We start from the raw sequence: 19,601 nt of genomic DNA on the forward strand, positions 1-19,601 counted from the left end.
CGTGTCACAACACTGCGAGCGGCTCATAGGAGAGCTCTGCTTATTGTTTGTGTCTGTTTAAACCCATTCTCTAAATGATTTCAGGACTAATGTATCTATGAAACTGCTGCATATTACTGATCGATGACCAATGGTGGATCTCTGCTGTCTGGATATCAACAGTTTCAATGAGTGCTGGAGGAGATGAAGCATCAGGGTGAGTACTGTTACTGTTTATTTCCATATGAAGCGAATATACAGTGCTCAACATGTGAAGTCAATCAGAACAAGTTCTTCAAATGGGTGTTGAATAGTTCTCTCCACTTTATTTTGGTCCACTTCAACTGTTGGCTGTTTAAGCATGATCATCATGTCAACATGAAGAGCCTCAAAACCTTAGTGTCCTCTAATTAGAAGAGCTGGTCAGTGTTTATCCAGTCAACAAAAGACGCTCTTACATTCCCATTTAATCCAACATTTGGGATTTTTTAATGTCTTCAACATTACATAAATTATTTTTGTCTTTGAAAATCTGAATAAAACCATTACAGACCATCAGATTTTACCCTCAAACCCACATGATTTACTGATTTCTATATTGTGTTTGGGACACATTTCTTCAGGACTCATTGGTTTTTAACATGCCACCATTAAGAAGGGAAAATTAGTGACTATTTGAGATCTAAATGATCATTTCAGTGTCCATTAAAGCAGTACTGTACTGAACAAAAGCTGCATTGCTTTACTCAATGTTTAAAGTTAAGTTTTGCTTGTAAACTCTTTACATCGGCTGAATTTAAACAAACAAATCACATGTAGTAATCTTCAACCTAATTTGTTTAAATTCAGCTTAGGGCGACGCGATGGGTTGCACAATCCCCCTCACAGCAAGAAGGTTGCTGGTTCGAGTCTCAGCTAGGTCAGTTTGTGGAGTTTGCATGTTCTCCCCGTGTTGGTGTGGGTTTCCTTCGGGTGCTCCGGTTTCCCCCACAGTCCAAACACATGCACTATAGGGGAACTGATCAACTACACTGGCCGTAGTGTATAAGTGTGTGTATGGGGGTTTCCCACTGATGGGTTGCAGTTGGAAGGGCATCCACTATGTAAAACATACTAGATAAGTTGGCGGTTCATTCCACTGTGGCCCCAGATTAATAAAGGGAGTAAAAAGAAAATGAATTAATAAAATTCAGCTTATAGAATTTGCAATGAACTTTTTTTCGCTGGTCTATATTGTTGTTGTTGTTGTTGTTGGTTATTGTCAATGTTAGTGAAAACTGGAAGCATTGTATTGTATAATTATGGGAACATTATTTTAAATGTGCTTTCAATGGTGTAAAGATCGCATATAGTAAAGTTCAGATACGTTTGAAGAACTTGTAAATAAAATGAAACACTTTTGAATGGAAATGAACTGTTTAGAGAACATTTTACAATGCAATAATACAGATCACACCATTTAATCTTAATATGTACTATGCACACACTTGATACATCTTCATAGAGCTGAGGTCAGAATTATTCACCCCCTGCTTATTTTATTCCTCAATTTCTGTGTAACGGAGAGCAGATTTCTCCAGCACATGTCTAATCATAACAGTGTTAATAACTTATCTCTAATAACTGATTTATTTCCTCTTTGTCATGATGACAGTAAATAATATTAGACTAGATATTCTTCAAGACACTTCTATACAGCTTAAAGTGACATGTAAAGGCTTCACTAGGGTAATTAGGGTAACTAGGCAGGTTAGGGTAATTAGGCAAGTTATTGTATAACGATGGTTTGTTCTGTAGACTATCCAAAACAAATATAGCTTAAAGGGGCGAATAATATTGAGCTTAAACTATTAAAAACTGCTTTTATTCTAGCCCAAATAAAACAAATGTGCATGTGGCATTAAGTGTAGAGCTGGTTCTCTTGTGTTGTTGAGTGCTGGAGGTCTGCTCTGCTCTGCTCATTTCTGGCTCCTGCTCTTGTTTTCAGTGTATAGCAGTAGTTGGTTTGAGTTGTGTATGATTAGACATGTGCGAGTCTGTCATGACAGCTGTGGCCAGCACGGGTAGGCCTATACTTTTATTCTCTGTATATTTAGATACTGCAGCAGATGTCTCAGTGAACTGGTGGGGTTCAGACGTCACTCATCTAGACAGATATGAAGTTGTAAGCCAGGTGGACAGATGAACCATCAGGAGACAGATCGCTCACCTGTCCGGGGTTTTACAGGTGTTGTGTTAGACCTCTTAAAGCTAGGTTTCTGCCAGTATCAGATCTTCATGTTGCAATTCATTTCTTAAACTTTTATGCAGTAGTGTCACAATATTGAGCCAAGCTGGTTATTTTAACCCATTAATAATAATAAAATAGTGTAATGCTTTATTGTGTACACTCCAACAATGTCTATTGCTGCATGTTTAAACTACTTACACTACTGTTCTAGACAACTTAATGGTTGTTCAATCCACTTAAATTTGTAAACATATATATATATATAAATATGCAGCTGAAGTCAGAATTATTCGCCCCCTTCAAATTACTTTCTTCTTGTTTAAATATTCGCCAGATGATGTTGAACAGATTGAGGAAATGTTCACAGTGTGTCTGATAATGTTTGTTCTTCTGGAGAAAGTCTGATTTGTTTTATTTGGGCTAGAACAGTGGTTCTCAAACTTTTTTCACCAAGTACCACCTTAGAAAAAAATCGTCTCTCCAAGTACCACCTTACGACGCAATTTTTTAACCAGTATTAAAAAATAGCGTCATAGGCCTAGTTAAGCAGCTACAGGTGTGCACAGTTTAAAACGATGCAGATTACTTCCTATTATTAAGAAATTATTAAGAATATGTATTAATGTCAGTCACTTTAAACATTTTAAATAGTCTGAACATTAACTGTGCTTGCAGATAAAAGAAAAGTTTTAGTTAAAACGTGCTTTTAAAAGTTTGTTAAAAAATGGCGCTGTTCTTAAAAAGTAAAAAGAAAACTGCTGTACTTAAATCTTAAGTATTCATAGTAGCCTATTCATCAAAAGCTGGAAATGCTGCTTGGACCTTATGAATATAGGCTATATGTCATATTCATACACTTTCAGACAAATCTTGAAATAAATGTTAAATGTACATATGACAGGGTTCATACAGGCACAGCCTAATGAAAATTAATTCCAGCACCTATTTTTTTTTCAAGACTGACATGCTATGTATTGAAGACCTGAAATGTATTCTCAGCAACCCATAAAACATTGCATAGGAATAGATACAAATAAAAACCATTAATAATAATATTTATTAATCATATATTAATAATATAATAAACCTGCACTAAATGCTTGTGAAATCTTTTTGTACTCAAGTAAAAATACTATTACACTGCTAAAATAACACAAATTTTAGTAAATAATGCTAATATTAGGTAAAAGTACAAAGTACTCTTTTAAAAAGTACTAGTTGGTTACTTTTGAAAAAAAAAAATCAGATTTTCATTATGAAATCATTTTTTTAAGTGTAAACCTGATTTAATGGTTTGATTGCTTAAATCCCAAAGCTACATGTATAGGAATTTGCACTAAAATAGGAAGTATGGCCGATTTTTTCTTTCATGACAATTAATCTTTTTCAATAGAACTGGTAAAACTACCAAATAAACTTTAAGGCCATAGAGACACTTTTTGCCCATTTTTAAAAAAAGATATTTTTAAGCTTTGAAAGGTTAAATTAAAATATATGGTAAAAAGATTTTTATTTAGCCTTTTATTTACATATTTTACACTTTTTTTCTTTACAATATGGCAAATTTGTTTCTTAAATAGCTGTCCATCACATGTAGATTTTATTTTACACTTGATCTTAATCTAAAATAGAAACTTAAAAAAATACAAGTACACTGTCAGTAAAAAATAAAACAAAAGACTTTATTTTACTTGAGGTATTTAAAATATGACAACACTACACTTATCAAAGCAGTGCTTTAAGAGCCTTATTGTAAATGTTGATAAATAAACAATAAGTAACAATGGATTGCTTTGACCTGTAATGCTTTAAGACAGATCAGAATACAGCTAAATGTATAAATCACACAAATACCTCACCCAGAAACATTTCCAGCATAATTATTTTGTCGTAAAGAAATAAAAAAAGATCCACCTTTGCTAAAAGTAAGTTTCACTTGACAACACAGCCAAATAAGAAGACCATTAGCATTGTCATCGATTATGCATCAATCTATTTTTAAATATTTGATAACTTTGAATTCTTTTGACTAAATTTAGTCAAGGAGCAAAGATAAATAATGTCTACTTTAATAGTGGAAAGATCGCGATTGTATTCAATCTGAGCACACAGGCGATCCTGAGAGGACTTGCAGTTCATTTGAAAAAAGCATATTTAAGAGCTCACATATCTGTTTTAGCGATATGCGTACACGAATGCGCTCTCGTGTTAAAATAAAGCACTCGCCGCATTTCCAGAAATGAGTAATTGCGCAATACCTTCATTCCCGCGCCGCCATTCAGAATGTATTTAGAGGAGTGACAGGTCAGAGGCGAGTCGACTGGCTGTCGGAGAGCGAAACGTGTTTGTAGATCATCAAAAAGGCAGGAAATATGTCCGCGGTTTAATTTCTCAGCTAGACATCTCTATAGTGAAAACATCCGAGAAGCATTATTCCAACAAAACTTTTGTTTTTAAGTTGTTTTTTCTGTCTCTGCAACACAGAAAGCCTTTGTCCCACCCTTACATTTCACGCAACTAGACAAGGTCGACTGTGATTGGCTACTTTTCATGTCAGTCAAATCACGCTCCAGAATCCATTCTTAAACTTCGGAAACTGATTTTCAGCAGCTTATGACAAAATGCACTAAAATAAACACTCTAAGCACAGCGTTGTGGTCGTACGCTTCACAAAAAAAGCCAATGCTGATCACATCGATGTTATATTACACATTAAAGGATTAAAAGTGTTAATATTTCTTTCATTATACAGCGATTCCTCCGCGTACCACTAGGAGGAAGCCCGCGTACCACTAGTGGTACGCGTACCACAGTTTGAGAACCACTGGGCTAGAATAAAAGCAGTTTTTAATAGTTTAAACAGCATTTTAAGCTCAATATTATTCGCCCCTTTAAGCTATATTTGTTTTGGATAGTCTACAAATTGGGGAAAAGAATAAACAAGCGGTCTAATAATTCAGGGGGGCTAATAATTCTGACTTCAACTGTATGTGTGCATATATATATATATATTAATGGCTTAATCGGTTTGTGTTGGGCTGGCATGAAGGAATTGTGTGGCACCCAGCATTTTTTACAGTGAAATGAGTCAACAAATGTTTATTTTTAATCATTTATTTTATATTTTAAGATATTTTAAGTTGCAAAAAAGATTGTATAGATTTAATAAATGGATCATAACTTGTAATCAGATGACCTCTGCTTTTCCACGTAATATTCTGCATTAAAGTCTAAAAATAAACATGTTTGGGTAGTTTTCATCATGAGTTTAGGTAAATTAGCCCACTGGAGCCTTATTGCACAGAGTTACAGTAGTGTACAATAGCCCTATGAATCATTACAGAATCATCAATCAATATTTCAGCATGTGATAGAGCACAACAACACGAACATGCTCATGTTTGACATGTTTACACTTTTTAATAGTACATTTTTCCGATGTTTTGCTCATCTTCAATGAAAGTCTGCTTTCATGTTTTGCTTCAATAGCAACTGCATGTTAATCCTCTTAGTGACCATTAGTTTGCTATAAGCGAATGGTGAGCGAAAGAAAGCCCCGCCCCCTACTCAATATTCAGTTTCAGTGTGAAGTACATCATCATACTGAAATAAAAGTCTCGGCAGATTCAACACTTCAGTCTCCAAGTGTTTGCTGCTGTTCTGAACAACCAATGCTCATAACATGTGATTATCATTAAAAAGCACCCTCAGGCTGCGTTCACACTGCGCTGTTCGACTGACGCAATTCTGATTTTGCTCTCCAGTCACGGGGCACAGATGGGATATGGCTGATGTACATGTGAGCAGAAACAAATGTATTCCCATTTACTCAAATCAGATTCAGGCCTTGTTCTCGTGTGGAAATGTATCTGGTATGAATGGGATCTGTGTGCTCGTGTCTGTAAGCAGGTGGCTCGGATGTTCACTTGTCAATGTGAGGTTAAAACCATAGCGAATGACGTCAAGTCGGACACCAGTCATACACTTTAAAGGGAATGAGAGTCGAGACTGTGATTGGTTGAATGCATGTTGTGCTCAAACCCAGCCAGAACTCATTATGAGAATCAGCACCGCCCTGATAGCGCATGCGCCGCGTGCAGACTGCGTTATTCCCTCTTTAAAATGGCAGAAGTGGATTCAGATATGCCCGTAATGATTTTGCTGTTAAAAATAAAACCCTAAAAGTGTAAATAGATTATAATGATTGACTATATTCTGAAGTGCGCATGATATCAGTGCATGTTCATTATCACAGTATACTGAATTATTGAACATTGTATTATGTCTGCTTGAGGCCAAATATCAGCTGTCTCCACTGCTTTGGAGCCGAGAATATCCACCATGAGCTGGTTTTCTGGCTCCACAAGCCATCCAGAGATGACACCCGGATGGGCGAGGAGTGCAGTGAAGCGTGCAGAGCCGTAATCCTCACGCTAATGCTTGCTGAATGCTTTCAGAATAACCTTCTGGCCTGCCCTGATCCTCACGGCCCTCTTCCTTGGTGGGATTAGGGAAGTTTTCTTTGGTCTTTTCATGCCAAGTTCATGGCAAACCACAGTAGAAAAGGTTCAGCAAATGCATGATTCCCGTCAGCCTCTCTGTTCCACAGCACACCTGCCCTATAGTCACTAGTCGAGCGCGCTGTCCTGTCCTCTGTTTACTCTTGCTCTTTTGCACTCTTTGCTTCAAGTTAAAGGAAGATTAAAATGCCTGAGCATCAGTGAGATGTTTGATCACCAATTAGAAATGGTAAGAGTATATACTGTATTTTAAAAAGTGTGGTCCATGCATAAACTATGTACTATACTGCAGACTGTCAGCTTTAATCTGAGGGTGTTTGCATCCAAATCAGGTGAACGCTGTAGGAATTACATGCTCTTAAGGGCGCAGCTATCTGACAGCGCTTTCAGTGAAAGGCCATGTGAAAGTCAGCATTGCCACACTGGCTCTGTGTGGGGTTTGGAGGAGATAAATACTTCTGCTGGATTCAGAGAGGAAGTAGAAACTCTCCTTACCCTGCGCAGGGAGTAGCAGGTCAGGTGCTGTCTGTGCTCGCTTACTCACCGCCCAGACGGTCGCCACAGAAACTCAGTGTAACAGTAAACACACGTAGCCTTCATCACTGAGCCTGAAACGATATCAGTGTTCCTTTACTGAGCAGATACCGTGAAGCTTCACTCAGACAGACTCAACAATGAACAATACAGGCTTCAGTGTAGCGCCGCACGTAAACTCCACAAATCTCATGTGTTGAACTGAACTGCGGAGACTGTAATCCAGACTCAGCATGGCATATGTGAACGTTGCCATCTTCACACTCACACTTGACCAGAAACTCGCTGTGCTTGATCATAGAGTTTGATCATATCAGTTAGCAGCGGCAGCAGAGTTTCACAAGAAGAGGACTCGGATGTGTTTGCCCATGACATCCCCTAAACACTGATGTAGAGCAACAATCAATATCAAAATGATCCAGTCTGGAGGAGTGTACCTACATATCAAAGTTCAAGGAAGAACTGAATCTAAACGCGTGGTTTCAGATTTACTGCACACACTGTCATCCATTACTCAGTGGAAATGACTTAAACTGTAGTTTCAGTTCTTCGGTACGCCTCAGGGGATGTCATCAAAATGGTTTTGGACTAACTCATTTATTTTACATTGATTTAATCGCAATAATCTTGCATCATGTTGATGTAAAATTAAAAAAAGAAAAGGGTTTCCTAAGTGGTGCTTAAGAATAATTGAAAAATAATGATAATTAAGCCGTGCAAAATGCCAAATAAATATAAACGATTAAATATACGCTCACCGGCCACTTTATTAGGTACACCAACTGCTCGTTAATCCTAAAATTTCCAATAAGCCAATTAGATTACACTTACATGGCAGCAACAATGCCCTTAGGCATGTAGACATGGTCAAGACGAACTGCTGCAGCTCAAACTGAGCATCAGAATGAGGAAGAAAGAGTGACTTTAAACAGCCTACCTGAGTATTGCTGCTGACCATGTCCATCCCTTTATGAGCACAGTGTCTCCATCTTCTGATGCTACTTCCAGCAGGATAACGCACCTCAATCATCTCAGACTGATGAACATGACGATGAGTTCACTGTACTCAAATGGCCTCCACAGTCACCAGAGCTCAATCCAATAGAGCAGCTTTGGGATGTGGTGGAGCGGGAGATTCTGTCATGTCAATATGGAGCAAAATCTCTGAGGAGTATTTCCAGTAGCTTGTTGAATCTACGCCACAAAGGATTAAGGCAGTTCTGAAGGCAAAAGGGGTCCGACTCGGTGCTAGTGAGGTGTACCTAATAAAGTGGCCAGCAAGGCATTGTCTGAAAGCTAAATAAACATGCTTTCCTTTGATGCATACTTTGAATAGGACAATATATGTATTGAGTTTTCAGACAATGCATACATCTAGGTTTTTTTTTTTACACTTACACTCTAAAAAACACGGTTAAAACTATCCAAATTGGGCTGTTTTAACCCTGCTGCTGGGTAAATATGTGACAGAACACATCAGGGGGTAAATTAACCCAAGTAATTGGGTTATTATTTTTTAACACCATAAATGGGTTGTTTTTACACCCAATAATCAGTTATTTTGCACTTAATAAAGGTTCATTTGATCCTGAAATGCCTGCTGAAATGCCTGCTGTCTTGACCCGGCATCACTGTAGTACGGTGGGGGATGTGCAGCTTTGATTACAGGTGTACAGAAGGTGCTGGGAGGACATTTTTGAATTCAGAAAGGTCTGACTAAGGGCTGCTATCAGCGTAAATCTCATCTGAAAACACAAGGAATCTGCGTTTGTGTTGCACTATTTTCACTGCATTTAAACAAGTCAGTTCGTAATATGTGGAATCAACAGAACATGATGATTTGACCCAAAGAGCTGGGTTGAAACTACCCAAGACTCTGAAAATAACCCCCAAAAATGACCCAAATGCCTCAACACAAGATTTGGGTAGAGAGAATAGCCCTGTATGTTTTAGAGTGCATGTCTGGTGTTGTGGTGCAGGCTCACCATGTTGAGGGATGTAAACAATCACAGTGGTCCCAGCGTACTTCCTGCTTTACACTTAATTTCTAGAGCTTCCAAGAGTCGAAAAAGAGCCACATATCGATCAATAATGAGCTGAGCAGTTTGATAACAAGCAGGACATGTTCATGGGTCAATGACTTCAGCACAGTGAAATGCTCTACACATCTGTATCAACATTAGTTGTTCTTTGCTTGATCATATTTGTCCAAGTTCTGACTGAGGCTGAAGCGGGGCGGATGGGAAACATGAGTAATTAGTTGTAGTTTGGAGTGGAGATGCTGAATCTTCCAGCTGTTTGCGCCTCCTGTTCTTGCATACTCCCTCTGGTCTGCTGATCTGAGTGAATGTTCAGTTCCCTCATGTCCAGCACTGTGCACAGTTAATACAGCGCTTTCCATGAAGCCCATGCTCAAACTCAGTCATCATAACTCAATCAAGCATTACAATTCTATACGTGTATCTATGAAGACATAAACCTGTAATATACAGTATTATGATTACTGTTATTCTGAAAACAATATGAATGAATGATTATAAATGTAAAGTCTATAACTGTCTTTATAATAATAGCAGCTTTTGTTGTGTCTCTATAGATGTATTTATTGAAGTTATGCTTGACATTAGACAGACTCTTATACTTCATTATGAGCACGGGCTTCATCGGGAGTGTTATTAATAGAGCTTGCAGATGCATTTGGCTAATCAGAGCTGAATCATCATCAGTTCTGACGTGTTGTGTGTGTGTGTGTGAGTGTGTGTGTGTGTGTGTGTGTGTGTGTGTGTGTGTGTGTGTGTGTGTGTGTGATTATTTATAAGTGGACTCTTCCACATTTGTCATGTAAACACTGGAGCTGAGTTGTCCTTCTGCTCTGCACCTGTTGCTCAGACTGATCATGCAGACTGAACTCTCGCCTCAGCTGTGAGGATAAAGCACCTGTCTTAAAGGGACAGGTGGATGTTTGCCTACGTTGCTTTGTTGTAAATGTTACTGCCAACTTCAGCACAGGAAAATAAGGGACAGTCCTCAGTTTCTGTTTTTGGTCATTAAAGCTGTAGGTGGTTTCATGACCTGCCTATTCAGACTGGCCTAATTCATTACTGGTAGATGACTAGTCGAATCCATATTCAACAGTTATTACATTTGGACAATGTTAATCTTTAATTTGTTTCTGTGTGGAGTTTGCATGTTCTCCCCGTGTTGGCATGGGTTTCCTCCAGGTGTTTCCCCCCACAGTCCAAACACATGCGCTATAGGGGAACTGGGTAGGCTAAATTGTCCCTAGTGTATGAGTGTAAATGAGAGTGTGTGGGTGTTTCCCAATGATGGGTTGCAGCTGGAAGGGCATCTGCTGTGTAAAAACGTGCTGGATAAGTTGGCGGTTCATTCCGCTGTGGCGACCCCGGATTAATAAAGGGACTAAGCCTAAAAGAAAATGAATGAATGAATGAATAATCATTAATTTAAGTTAATAATCAAAAGATACAGATTAGTAACTAATAATCTTGTGTAATGTGTGTATTTATATATAGCACACGCATATGGCCATACACCCGAAGCGCTTCACAATCATGAGAGGGGTCTCTCCACACCTCAACAAGCTAAATTGCCTGCAGTGTGTGTGTGTGTGTGTGTGTGTGTGTGTGTGTGTGTGTGTGTGTGTGTGTGTGTGTGTGTGTGTGTGTGTGTGTGTGTGTGTGTGTGTGTGTGTGTGTCTGATACTGGGTTGTGGCTGGAAGGGCATCTGCTGCTTAAAACGTATGGAATAGTTGGTGGTTCATTCCGCTGTGGCGATCCCTGATAAATAAGGGACTAACGTGAAGGAAAATGAATAATGGGACGAGTGCTCTCCTAATCAGAATATTAGCACAAACTGCAGCTCATATTGAACCCAGCGCACTCCTTTAACAGAGGCATTTGAAGAAAGGTTTGGAGGTTTGATGGCTTAAAGGGTGAGGCTCCGCAGTCCATGATGACAGACGTCACTACTGTGCTCTTGGTGTACCAGACATTTTGGTCCCCACACTGTTAGGAATGTAAGGTACAAACACACACAAACAAGCATGACACTCTCACATGCCCCCACACACAGTCACGCTGGTTTTATGGGAACTTCCCATACACAGAATGACTTTAATACTGAACTCATCCCTCACAGAACATGGTCTGCAGATCCACATTTGCTCAATGTTTCAGTCTGGATGACGTATGAGCTGATGTTTTATGAACACTAATCAGATGTCCCCTTAAAGAGCCTCTATTTGTCATTATAGAAGGTCATGTTAGGGTTTTCGGTTTCTGTGGGGTCTCATTCTATGAAAGGTACTTAAGCTGAGGAGAAAATGAATGAATGAATTTGTGATATTGCTGATTCACAAACAGCTCATGGGCCTGTGATTTTAAAAGCTTTAGAAATTAAACTTAATTAATTCATTCATTCATTCATTTATTCATTTTCTCTTCAGCTTAGTCCCTTTATTAATCTGGGGTCACCACAGTGGAATGAACCGCCAACTTATCCAGCATGTTTTACACTCAGTGGATGCAATTCCAGCTGCAACCCATCACTGGGAAACATCCATACACACTCATTCACTACAGACAATTTAGCCTACCCAATTCACCTGTACCGCATGTGTTTGGACTGTGGGGGAAACCGGAGCACCCGGAGGAAACTCATGCCAACACAGGGAGAACATGCAAACTCCACACAGAAACGCCAACTGAGCCGAGACTCGAAGCTGAGATCATTTGAAAGTATTTGAATATATAATAAAAAAGAGAAGTTGACAGAGCTTGTGGACACTGTTAACATAGGGCTTCCATTTGCCACAGTACAGTTTGCACTGGCATTTGTGAAAACCTCGACAGAGGCGTGCTAAAGTAGTCCAGAGCACATGTGCTGATGTCACTTACAGATTAATAAAAGTTACAGAGATATTTGAGCACAATATGCTGCCTTGTTTTCCAGAGATGCCCATGCACATTTCAGCAAGACAGTCCAAAACCACATTCCCCATTCCCCCCTGACTGTGGAGGAAGAGGAGGTACTGGACTGGCCTGCCTGCAGTCCCGACCTGTCTCCAATAGAGAATGTGTGGTGTATTTTGAAGCACAAAATGTGACAACAAACACTTTGTACTGTTGCCCACCTTAACACTGGTTTGCTGGAATAATGTTTACACCTGTAAGACCCTGTCTGAATCCATATGAAGTATAATCAATATATTATAAACAAATTATAGCAAAAGAATGCTTTTCAACAGTTTTGATTTATTCATGCTGTAGCAAAACAGTGGCGCAAAAAGGGGGTATGCAGTATATGCGGCGCATATTGCCCATTGTGCCAAAACTATTTTTAAAATTACCCTTATTAAAAGTTTTAAATAATAAAAATAAATAAATATGTTTTGTTAAAAAAAAATTATTTTGCATTTTATAAAGATATAACATTGTTATTGTTTAATTCAAAATCATTTAACACAATAACATGCAGTCACACAGCCGAAAGTGTTCATGTAGATGTAACTGTTTAGATTTGTTTTTATTTTTATAAAAATAAACTGTCAAATCATACATAATGTCAAAAGTTATAAGGTTAATCTGAAAATTTGTCTTCATTTATTATTAATTAATTAATTAAATTATTAGTTTGCCAAAATAAGAGGGATCACACAAAATTTGAACCCGCATACCCCTCAGTAAATGTGTAGTTGCGCCCCTGTAGCAAAATAATCGACATCACCAGTTTAGCATTTTGTCCATCAGTACTTTTGAAAACACTATTGGTTGGGTTAAGGGAAGGAGGAGGTTGGGTCAGTCGATTGGTCAGTCAGTCAGTCATCAGCGACCTCTGGTGGATTCACGAAAACAAAAACTGCAAAAACACGCACCTCCCGAGGCGGATTTAGCACTTTCAAGAAATGTATACAGAGGTGTGTTTTCTGTTAATAATATGTGATAATATATAATGATAATACGCAGCGGATGCCCTTCCAGCTGCAACCCATTTCTGGGAAACACCCATACACTCTCATTCACTACAGACAATTTAGCCAACCCAATTCACCTGTACTGCATGTGTGTGGGCTGGGAGTGGCGTTATTGTGTCTGATATACTTGACTTTACTCACAGCTGATTGGTCCAGTTTAGGTTTGTGATCTCTAACCCAGGATAGTGTAGCTTACCGTGGCGAAACCTGATCAAAACCTTCTTGAGCCTGAAAACTCAGAGTTTCTACTGGGGTAAACCCACACTGGCTATGTGCAACAGGCCTCAGAAAATATCTTCCTAAACTCTCATCGCTGAGTAAGAGTCAGAGATGAATATTGGCTTAAAATAAGAAGCCTGGACAACTTTCCTTCCTATAAAACTGTAACTTACAGCAGCATTTCTTCATGAGCTGGGTCAAAGCAGCTCCAGGGCGATCACATGATCTGAAGAGAGTAAAGGGCGTCAGTGTTAGGCTGGTGTTATGACAGACACAGATCAGCACTGAATGGTTCTGTTCATATGAAGCTCTGCTGGAATCTGATTCTGAGTTTTTAAATAATCGATATCCTGATCTAGCAGTCATTCACAGATGGAGAGAGTGCCACTAGAGGGCAGTACATATCCAGCTTCAATAGTCAGAGAACAACAGTGGTGTCTTTACATATTAGCCAGAAGGATGGACTCATAATTTACTGATGTCACACATTATTATTGTGTACCAGGGCTGTTCTCTCTAATTAATCTGTCATGATGGAGTTTATTTATTTACATTTATTTAATATTTTTTTCTTTTCGCAATGTGATCAAAACGGAAATATTTCCTTTTATTAAGTGTTATTTTTATTAAGTTTTATTTAGTGTTTAAAGAACTAGTTCACCAAAAATCACACTGTTGTCATAATTTGCTCTCCCTCAAGTAGTTTCAAACCTTAAATGAGTTTCTTTTTTTGCTGTGGAACACAAAAGAAGATATTTTGAAGAATGTAAACCGGTAACCATCGACATCATAGGAAAAACAAATGCTATAGAAGTCAATGGTTACAGGTGTCCAGCATTTTCACAGTATCTCCTCTTGTGAAATAAAGTTTGCAGGTTTGTGGAAAGTAAGTCATGACAGAATTATGAGATTTAAAGCTGACAGAGGAAAAGATGACAGAATTCACTATTTAAAGTCTTATTGTCAAACCTGACGTGTTGCTTTAGCGTTGTTAATGGCATATTCTGTACCTGCAGATCAGTCTAGATCAGTCTCGCCTCTTCTTTGCTTCTCCTAGGGTGATCAGTGCCTGGCGGAGTCTGTAATTAGTGCTCAATGCATATATCTTTTCCAATAATTACACATAATATCCATTTTGAAATGATAAAGACAAGTAATGCAAGCTGGACTGAACAGAAGACATTTCTGCAGATTGTCACAGCTAAATCACAAAAGCCCGTGTGTGTCATTACCTGAGGTTCTGGGTCAGGATAAGGTCATGCGCATGTCCCATTTACCAGAGACTATGGTGGGGTTCTGGGTGATCGGTGCTCTGTCTGTTTACAAAACCGCAGTGAATAGTAATGGATCCATCCAGGTGAAACAGCTGCTCACCTTTCGGTCTGTGTGTGTGTCCTGCTGAAGTGATTGTGCAGCGTTCAGCAGCTCATCAGTCTGTTTCTGCATCTGCAGCTGCAGTCATGCAGGCTGTGTGTCATTGTCAGGAGTGCAGCACAGTGTGAAGTAAAGCCGCTTTCTGTCGGTCAGCTATCAGATGTGGGGTGCAGCAAATCATTGTGGTGCTGTCTTATTTTCATTTCTTTGTTAAATAAATAAAAATGAATGCAGTTTTGAAGATTCAGTGATGAAATTGTCTGAAGTGTGGTGGCTCTTATGAGAGCATGTGAAATCTCTGAGACTGGAAGCAGTTTCTGTAGATCTTTCAGATGAGCGCTAGTGTTGTTATAGCACACTCATTTGACTGTGTTTGAGTTAAAGCTCAGTTTTGTTGAAGGTGAAATCTGCATTTTCTTCTTTGTTTATTTATTTTGTGTTCTGATGAGCCTTTATGTCTGAATTTTCACTTACAGTTATCATACGACTCATATATTGTTTGTTGTACAATCTGTGGTGGTGTAACGGTGGCGCAGTGGGCAGCACGATCACCTCACGGGAAGAAGGTCACTGGTTTGAGCCTCGGCTGGATCAGTTGACATTTCTGTGTGGAGTTTGCATGTTCTCCCCGTGTTGGCATGGGTTTCCTCCGGCTACATTTTCCCCCACAGTCCAAACACATGCAGTACAGGGGCCTCTCCCTACTGAAAAAACCAGCTTAAACCAGCCTAGGCTGGTTGGCTGGTTTTAGCTGGTCAGCCAGGCTGGTTTTAGAGGGGTTTTGGCCATTTCCAGGCTGGTCTTAGCTGGTCAGGCTGTGAGATGACAAGCTAAAACCAGCTTGACCAGCTTAGCCAGACTGGGAGCCCAGCCAAAACCAGCTATGTCCAGCTTAAACCAGGCTGGTCAAGCTGATTTTAGCTGGATTAAGCTAGTCATTTTCAAGCCTGACCAGCTAAGACCAGGCTGGAAATGGCTGGAAACCAGCCTGGAAGTGGCCAAAACCCCTCTAAAACCAGCCTTGTTGACCAGCTAAAACCATCCAACCAGCCTAGGCTGGTTTAAGCTGGATTTTTCAGCAGGGTCATGTACAGTTCATCTAGAACCCTGTTTGTTTTATATTTTGGATGTGTCTACAAGGCACCGCTTGCAGCTTAGTAAACTTTGACGACACTTTGGCCATTCATGTACACAGCAGCAGTCTAAATCTCTCATCTGTCACTTCACACTGCAGGTGTTGAAAGCACACTGTTATACTGTAATCTTTGTGTAAAATACAAAACAACATTCAGAATATAATGCTGTCGCAGACATTTCTATTGAGTCTAAAGCAAGAATGAGTGCACTGTTATAAAAGTTGACTCATCTAATGATTGTATTGCTTCATTCACACTTTGTATCTGTGTGTCGCTCCGGCTGGTGATCTCATGCAAACGCAGGTCTGAGCAGCTGAGAGAGGATCATGTGAGCTCTACTGGTGCTCCTATTGGCTGTCACCCAAGAAAGATGCTCTTCATTTGCATAAGGTTAAAGGATTCTCTTTGCCGCATTGGTCGACACGCCCACCTGATCGCAAACGATCAATGTCACTCGCGTAGATGGAGGTCGCCAGGAGTCGTTCACCCTAATGAACGATCGCTTGTCGATTTGCCACTGCGAGTCGCTAGTGTGAATGAGTACTGCACTTGACCTGATTTAAGTTGCATCAACTCAAAAAGGCTCTTCAGTTGCCTCACAGTTAAGTTGAGTCAAGGTTTTACAGTGTAAAAATGGGATAGTTTGCCCAAAAATAAAAACTTCTGTTGAGCACAAAATAAGACAACACCCCCGATGTCAGGACAGCGTGCTGAAACACTCACTGGATTGGCTGGAATCTTGCTTCTGATATGGTTATCTTGTTTGTTTTTCTCCACCAGGCCGATGGTGCAGGGGAAGGAGTCGTTTTCTCTCCTCTCCACATCAGAGAAGTGGCTCTTCAAAGGGGTGAGTTCACTATATCTGTTATTGGTGGTCCTGAATAAGCTAACGTTTAGTTAATTAGTAACAGCGAACAGCACATCTGTTAAAGATGTCAAAGTGTCTGGTGTGCCTCGAGTGTGTATGTGAAGTTTCAGCTCAAACTACCACACACATCATTTATTATAACTCTTATATGAATTCATTAAGCGCCCCCCCCCCCCCCCCCCCGTGCAGGCTTTAGTCGTAATTGTGCTGTTTTGGTGACTGTCGCTTTAAATTCAAATGAGAATTTTCTAAAGAAGGCGGGGCTACCAACACCTGTGCATCAGCATATCGGCAGATTCTACACAGGAGTGGCCTTATCTCTGAGAAAACTGAACATGTCAGAAGAAGTGTGAGAATGCATCAGCCGCCCCAAAATGCAGCTCTTTGATTTTGATTTATTGTTTAATTATTCTCCAGATGATGTAGAACAGATTGAGGAAATGTTCACAGTGTGTCTGATAATGTTTGTTCTTCTGGAGAAAGTCTGATTTGTTTTATTTGGGCTAGAATAAAAGCAGTTTTTAATAGTTTAAACAGCATTTTAAGCTCAATATTATTCGCCCCTTTAAGCTATATTTGTTTTGGATAGTCTACAGAACAAACCATCGTTATACAATAACTTGCCTAATTACCCTAACCTGCCTAGTTGGCGTAATGGCTGCCGTCGCTTCATCCAGGTGGATGCTGCACACTGATGGTGAAAGAGGAGATTCCCCCCATTGTGTAAAGCGCTTTGATTGGCCAGAAATGCACTATATAAATGTAAGGAATTATTATTATTATTGTTATCAAAATGGCTGCATGGTCGACTCTTAATCAGAATATTGTCTTAATAATATTACAATCGGATTATTGCTGTCCATGTAAATGTACTCATTGTGGCATTCATGTGAAGTTTCTCCAGTAAATATAATCACCCCCACAGCATGCCTTAAAGGTACTGCAACAGGAAACGCTTAAAGGAAGAAAGCTCACCTCAGGGAAGTGTGTCTACTGGGCTTTTTCTGACTTGTTTTCTGTTGTTAACTGTTTTCTACACTAGAAAAAAATATTCAGAAATGATTCCTTGGATTTACTCAGTTTTTTATGTTAGGTGGCTGTAAACAATTTATTTGGGCTGAATTTAAACAAACAAATGAAGCAGAATTTTATTAAATTTAATTAGTTTGTTTAAATTCAACACAAATAAATAGTTTGCCGACATCATTTCGTTTTCGTGTACACAACTACATACAGTAAACTGCAGTATTATACAGCTCCAAACAGTAAATTAAATGTCTCGCAATGCAATTTTAGGTGGTGAGTTACGTATAATTTCAGCAAACATTTTGAACACAAATCATATTGAACTTTGAGATGTTTTGAATAATTGAGATGTTCAGTGTTTTTGCACAATTATCCCACTTTAATTCTTTTTATTATAAGTACACTCTAAAAATATTGCTTTGACCAAATTAAAAAAATTAAGGCAACAGTTTGCATTGATATATTCAAGTTACAACAACAACATCTAACAAAATGTTAGTTCAGACAACACATTTTGTTGGGTTAGCCAAATGACCTTTTCAATCAGAGGCATTTTCTGTAGCATAAACGCCATTTTTTAAGTCGAGTACTCAAACATTTTAGTTTTTTAATTAAAATGTAAAACAAATCCAGTGTTGTGTAGTTAATTACAGCAACAAAAAAAACAAAAACATTTAGAACCTGGAATAAATGAAGTAGCTGAAATTTTTTTTGCTTTCAGATTTACTGTTTATTTAGTTGCTTGTAAGAAATACATTACAGCAACATTTGTGTTTTCCAGTAGTTCATTATTTTTGTTTTAAACCACAGATTTTCATTGTTTTACAAAACAAAAAACATGTGCTGTCCTATATAAACAGCATGACAAATAACAAAACCATCAGTGTGTGGGCATAAAAATACAAAACAACTCCATTAGTGTGGAAAAATTGAGTTATCCACCCAGTTTTTTGGGTTGTCACAAGTTAAATATTGTTTGAAAGTAAGTGACAGATGCATTTACCTTTGAATTAGCCGCATTTTTAAGTTGATGTAATTATCAATATTTTCCTGTTTTGAAAACTTAATAAAATTATTCTGCCAACTTAAACGTTTTGATCCATTTAATCCAGTTTAGAATTTTTAAGTTACAACAATGTATTAAACTATGTAGTGGTAACAGCCCTCAGTTAAAGACAACAGTAAATGAGCAGGTTTTTGTATTGTGTGTCTGGTATTTATATTTTCCCTGTTTATTTCTGCTTTTGAATTGCATTAAGAGACCTTGATCTTTCCTCTAACCACTTTTAACATTGAAAAATGGACTTTCTCAAAGTGTTTGTGGTAGTGTGCGGTGCTCTGTTGTGTGTGTTGGTGTTTTACATCACGCTTCAGAAACCTTGTAATAAACTGCAGCACATTTACTGCTATTTTAGGCTTATTCCTCTATACATTACATATTTATATTATGTTCAAGCTCCCATAATGCAATTCACATCCATGAACAAACAGAAAACAGATATTTAATTATGACACACACACAATTAAAATCAGCTCTGCTATTCAGGCTAATATAGCGCTTTAATCCCCCATTCTCCAGCAGCACTGGAAAACATGATGAGGACTGTGTAACAGTGATTGTGTGCTGTAACAGGATGCTGTTCCTCTCACTGAAGGGCTCTTTGACGCCACCGGCCTCAGACAAACACAAGCAGAGATGTGGACTGAAAGCTCGGGCCCGAT

At 38.8% G+C, this 19,601-nt stretch overlaps 1 protein-coding gene and 1 long non-coding RNA gene across 3 annotated transcripts in view; one reads left to right on the forward strand and one right to left on the reverse strand.

Annotated features, from left to right (window-relative positions):
* The first annotated feature begins 3 nt into the window (after positions 1–3).
* The window catches only part of arhgef3 (Rho guanine nucleotide exchange factor (GEF) 3), a 46,485-nt gene continuing 26,887 nt past the window's right edge, over positions 4–19,601 (forward strand). For both annotated transcript variants that reach the window (XM_005161867.6, XM_073936688.1), the window contains exons 1-2: positions 4–196; positions 16,766–16,832. In XM_005161867.6, coding sequence (XP_005161924.2) covers positions 168–196; positions 16,766–16,832 — 96 coding nt within the window. In that variant the 5' untranslated portion in view covers positions 4–167. The remainder of the gene's footprint in view (positions 197–16,765; positions 16,833–19,601) is intronic.
* LOC141380270 (uncharacterized) overlaps positions 16,145–19,601 on the reverse strand; it is a 4,253-nt gene continuing 796 nt past the window's right edge. Inside the window, exons 1-3 of the long non-coding RNA XR_012398000.1 lie at positions 17,795–19,601; positions 16,586–17,486; positions 16,145–16,502 (exon numbers count right to left, since the gene is read on the reverse strand). The exon at positions 17,795–19,601 is cut by the window's right edge and continues 796 nt beyond it. This is a non-coding gene — a long non-coding RNA (uncharacterized lncRNA). The remainder of the gene's footprint in view (positions 16,503–16,585; positions 17,487–17,794) is intronic.

Source organism: Danio rerio, chromosome 22, assembly GCF_049306965.1.
Source record: "Danio rerio strain Tuebingen ecotype United States chromosome 22, GRCz12tu, whole genome shotgun sequence".
Lineage (NCBI taxonomy): Eukaryota > Metazoa > Chordata > Actinopteri > Cypriniformes > Danionidae > Danio > Danio rerio.